At 41.0% G+C, this 4,662-nt stretch overlaps 1 protein-coding gene across 1 annotated transcript; it reads left to right on the plus strand.

Moving 5' to 3' along the window:
* Positions 1 to 1,604: 1,604 nt before the first annotated feature.
* On the plus strand, positions 1,605 to 3,634 carry KCNG1 (potassium voltage-gated channel modifier subfamily G member 1). The gene is made up of 2 exons (XM_009645447.1): positions 1,605 to 2,363; positions 2,864 to 3,634. Exons 1-2 carry the CDS (start codon positions 1,605 to 1,607, stop codon positions 3,632 to 3,634), a joined length of 1,530 nt encoding a protein of 509 aa, XP_009643742.1.
* The last annotated feature ends 1,028 nt before the right edge of the window (positions 3,635 to 4,662 follow it).

Genomic DNA, 4,662 nt, shown 5'->3' on the forward strand with positions numbered 1-4,662 from the left:
AACCGCTCTGCTCAGAGTAATCCCTCCGGGAAGTTTAGGAGCAGGACTGGGATCGTATTTTCTTGAAAGCAGCACTTTAAGTCCCCTTGCAGCAAGGAAAGCCTGTTGCTCTTAAGCTGAAGTGCAGCTGTGGTTTGAGTATTTTGCTGTTGCATATTCATGGGTTTTTCTTCTATAACAGGTATGTAACACTATTGATGCGGTTTATAAACCCCAGCTTCTGAAAACGACAGTTCTGTGGTTAAGGAAGTCACCCTAGCAGGGGTATATATCCCCCGGGTGCCTGTCGAAGGGGAGGTAAGTACACCCAGGAAAAGAACAAAACTATGTACTGCTACCAAAGCCCATCAAGTGTATTTTCTTTATTACTTTCCTATGAACTTGAGGCTAGAAATTCAGAATACTTGTGCATAATTAATATCTATTTATTGTACAGTCTACTTAATAAATAAATACTCTTTTCAAACAAAACTCGGCAACTCCACGCATTAAGCGGTGGCTGACTGTACAGACGGACAATCTAGGAGCGGTACGGTACAACTCTCCTGCGTATGAGCTGACTTTCAGTCTGACTTTTAAAATGCAGTGAGTTAGGGAGGCAAAAAATTTAACATTTCCAATACCTGCTCTTTTATACCCATTTGAACTCTGTGGCCGCTTCATTCCACAGACTTTACACTAGTGTTGGGTGAGCAGAATTTGAATGTGATTTTCAAAGTTGTCATAAGAGTTTTTTGGTTTCCTATAATCAGAGGTGAAGGCAGCTACCGCTCAATCCATTGCAAGGACACAGGCCTATTACTGCATATAGGGTGTCAGCTGTAACTGAAATAATATTCCAGTGTTTGTGTAGAAATGGTGTATTTCTTTGCCATCTTTTGTAAGTGAGGCTGTAAAAAGGAAGTTGCCATGTCATTAAATGTGTATAAGCTCTATACAAACATTTAATGGGATCATCAATATAAGTGGGGTTTTTTTTCCCAAATTGTTTCCATGTGGCTTTTAGAAATTAGTCTTGTACTGTTTTTTTAGAAGTGTTTAACTACTGAACTACAACATAATTGACTTCTGATTCTGTATGCTTCATGGGTACTAAAATACTTAAGATTTTTATGTGTAGTAGTTAAATAAAAATATACAATTTCCTTTTCTACAAAATACACTTGAATTCTCTGTTCTTACATGATACTGTCACAATTTTTATACTTCCATCCTGAACCAGGAATATCCTGCCACATGCAGGAATTATTCCTGGTTTTTCTCTATATCCACTGGGAAATGAGACCTCTGTATGTGAGACAGGAGAAGCCCCCTGGTGTGACAAATAAGCTGAGCAGAGCTCCTGAACAAGGGAGCAGCCCTTGATAAAGTCAGTTCTACCCAGCCAGATAAACCAAGCCTCACCAGAAAGGTCTCCTGACCATATTCAGCCGCTGCTGTTTTCTTTCCAATTGCTTTTATCAGCCATAAATGTTTTTGAGCTCAAATCACTACATTTGTTCCAAACTTGAAAACAACCTCTCATTCACTCACCCCTCATATCTGTTTTCTGTTCCAGCAGACACTTGCGGAAGTAGCGAAGTGATGTGAAGTTATCTTCCAAGATGACTCTTCTACCTGGAGAAAATTCCGACTATGACTATAGTGCCCTGAGCTGTGCTTCTGATACTTCCTTCAACCACACATTCTTTCCAGAAACAGAAACCCTTAAGGGAGTCTTTTACCAAAGAGCCAAGCTAATTCACCCTCAAGAGGATCTCCTGAAAGGCTTTCACCCGGATGATCGGAAGCATCATATTATTATAAACGTTGGAGGCATTAAGTATTTGCTCCCATGGACCACGCTTGATGAATTCCCATTGACACGTTTGGGACAACTAAAATTCTGTAACAATTTTGACGACATTCTAAACATCTGTGATGATTACGATGTGACATGTAATGAATTCTTTTTTGACCGCAACCCAGGGGCATTCAGGACAATCCTGACATTTTTGCGGGTTGGAAAACTTCGGCTCTTGCGTGAGATGTGTGCACTGTCTTTCCAAGAGGAGCTGCTCTACTGGGGAATTGAGGAAGACAACTTGGACTGGTGTTGTAAAAGGAGATACCTGCAAAAAATGGAGGAGTTTACAGAAATAAATGAACGGGAGGATGACCTCATAGAAAATGAAACAACAGGTGAAACAGTAGAGGAGACAAAAATTGGCTTGTGCATGAAAAAGTTGCAAGACATGGTGGAAAGGCCCCAGTCTGGCCTCCCTGGAAAGGTGTTTGCTTGTTTGTCTGTTTTATTTGTAACAATTACAGCAGTGAACTTATCCATCAGCACCATGCCTGACCTGAGGGAGGAGGAGGAAAAGGTAAGTTAGCTTTTCAGGATGGGAAATGGCATCTGCTGGGAAGAGCAGAACAAGTACAAGGTCTGATGGTATTGATTTCAACGGGGATTTTGCAGCTGTCTTTAGAGGGGGGAAAATAACACAGAGAGTATTCAAAATCTTACATGACTGTGTTCAATGACTAATAACAGAATTAACCATATCAAGTTTTATGTCCAGAGGAAAATTTTGTTAGTGTGCATTCTTCTATACAACTGTATATTAACTTGTTAAGCTTTGCCTTTGGTATTTAGAAAGCCTGAAATTACCGAGCAATGTTTTCTGTGGAATAAGTAGTCCTCTTCTAAGTTTTGCATTTAACTCGTTCCAATTTGTCAATGCATTTCCCCATAGCAACAGCTTCAATTCCTTTAATATTTGGGGTTTAAAAAAGACAACACAGAAAGCTCTCTTCCCGTCACCATACCAACTAAAATAGTTATTGTCCAGTGCCAATTACAAACTCTTCCTCTTTCCTGCAGGGTGAGTGTTCCCAGATGTGCTACAATATTTTCATTGTGGAGTCTGTCTGTGTGGCATGGTTTTCCCTGGAGTTCCTGCTAAGATTCATCCAGGCAAAGAGCAAGTTTGCATTTTTGAGGCGACCATTAACTCTGATAGACATAATAGCCATTCTGCCATACTACATCACTTTGCTGGTAGACACCACTTCGGTGGGCTATAAAAAGCCCAGCTCTGGGAGCATCTACCTGGACAAAGTAGGTCTGGTCCTCCGTATTCTCCGTGCCTTGAGGATTCTCTACGTCATGCGGCTGGCCAGGCACTCCCTGGGGCTGCAGACGCTGGGGCTGACTGCTCGCAGGTGCACCCGGGAGTTTGGGCTCTTGCTGCTCTTCCTCTGCGTGGCCATCGCACTGTTTGCACCGCTCCTGTACGTCATTGAGAACGAGATGGCGGACTCGCAGGAGTTTACCAGCATCCCCGCGTGCTACTGGTGGGCTGTCATCACCATGACCACGGTAGGCTACGGAGATATGGTTCCCAGGAGCATTCCCGGCCAAGTGGTGGCACTAAGCAGCATACTGAGTGGTATCCTCCTCATGGCATTTCCAGTCACCTCCATTTTCCACACGTTTTCACGCTCCTACATTGAGCTAAAGCAAGAACAGGAAAGAATAATGTACAGGAGAGCACAGTTCTTATTAAAAACAAAGTCTCAGATAAGCAATGCGTCACAAGGGAGTGATATTTTATTCCCCAGTATCTCTTCTGAGACTAGGGACAATGAATGAAATTTAAGTTACTATTTCTCCCGATGTCAAGTAATGTTTTGTTGTATCAGATTCCATCTTTTAATTTGCTTTGGAAGCATTTTACAAAGGTAACCCTCATATTAAAATGAAGAAAAGGAGCTATTAACCAGGAACTGATGTGGTTTAAGAAGTCTGTTATTATGCTGTTTCCTTCCCACCCCAGTATAATGTATAGGACAGATCTTCCACTGAGATCATACAGCGAGATTTTAGGAATTAAAAGTTCTCTGACAAAAAACCCAACATATAATTATGTACCTGACAGGCTGTTTTGCCATTTGTAACACACATTTTTCCAACCGAATCAGAATGCATATGATCATTAAACAGGCTGCCATTTTTCTTGTTCTTCTTGTATATAAATAATGTAAATACAACAAAATTAATGGCTAAATTCTCTCCCAGTAAAACGCCTTAGAGCGCTATGGAAATAACCACAGCTGTTTGTCTCATTGTGCTCTTAAAAAAACATTAAGCAACATTTGTCATTCCCAACCAGCAACTGTGTATTTCTTTGCAAGTCAGCCCTAAACATACCCGAAAAGAAGAATCGAGCTGTTTGTATCATAACCTTGCTAAAGATGTAAATACTTATAGCTCACCGGCTTCAAAATTTAATTGAAGTTACAGTGTTCATCCTATGTCATTGAATGCAGTATTCCCAGGAACAAAGTCCTTGAGTTCTGTAGCATTTAATATTATTATCAAGAGGCGACTAGCTGCAAATCAAATGAAATATGCATGATGAGATGCCAGTCGTTCCCTACCATCTGTTTCCATGTTTTTACTTTACCTCAGATATGAAACAGAATTAAGAGAGGCCTGTTTCCAGGGGACACCCTACCATTACTTGGCAAATCGACGCTGCGGCTACCCATTCACATTCAGCATTTGGTTCTTTAAAAGGAGCAGAAAATATATGGTCGTGGGAAGTTGCCAATGATGAAAAAAAGAAAATATCATTTGAGTCATGGAGTGGGGGGGTACTGACAGCTTTATACTTTACT

The sequence above is a fragment of the Egretta garzetta genome, unplaced genomic scaffold (genome assembly GCF_000687185.1).
Source record: "Egretta garzetta isolate BGI_Z169 unplaced genomic scaffold, ASM68718v1 scaffold188, whole genome shotgun sequence".
Taxonomy (NCBI): domain Eukaryota; kingdom Metazoa; phylum Chordata; class Aves; order Pelecaniformes; family Ardeidae; genus Egretta; species Egretta garzetta.

What these genes read in the sequence shown, in the direction of transcription:
- KCNG1 (XM_009645447.1), top strand. Translation starts at nt 1,605, where the DNA reads ATGACTCTTCTACCTGGAGAAAATTCCGACTATGACTATAGTGCCCTG. An exon ending in TGAGGGAGGAGGAGGAAAAG is followed by an intron (nt 2,364 to 2,863) that starts GTAAGTTAGCTT and finishes TCTTTCCTGCAG; the next exon opens with GGTGAGTGTTCCCAGATGTG.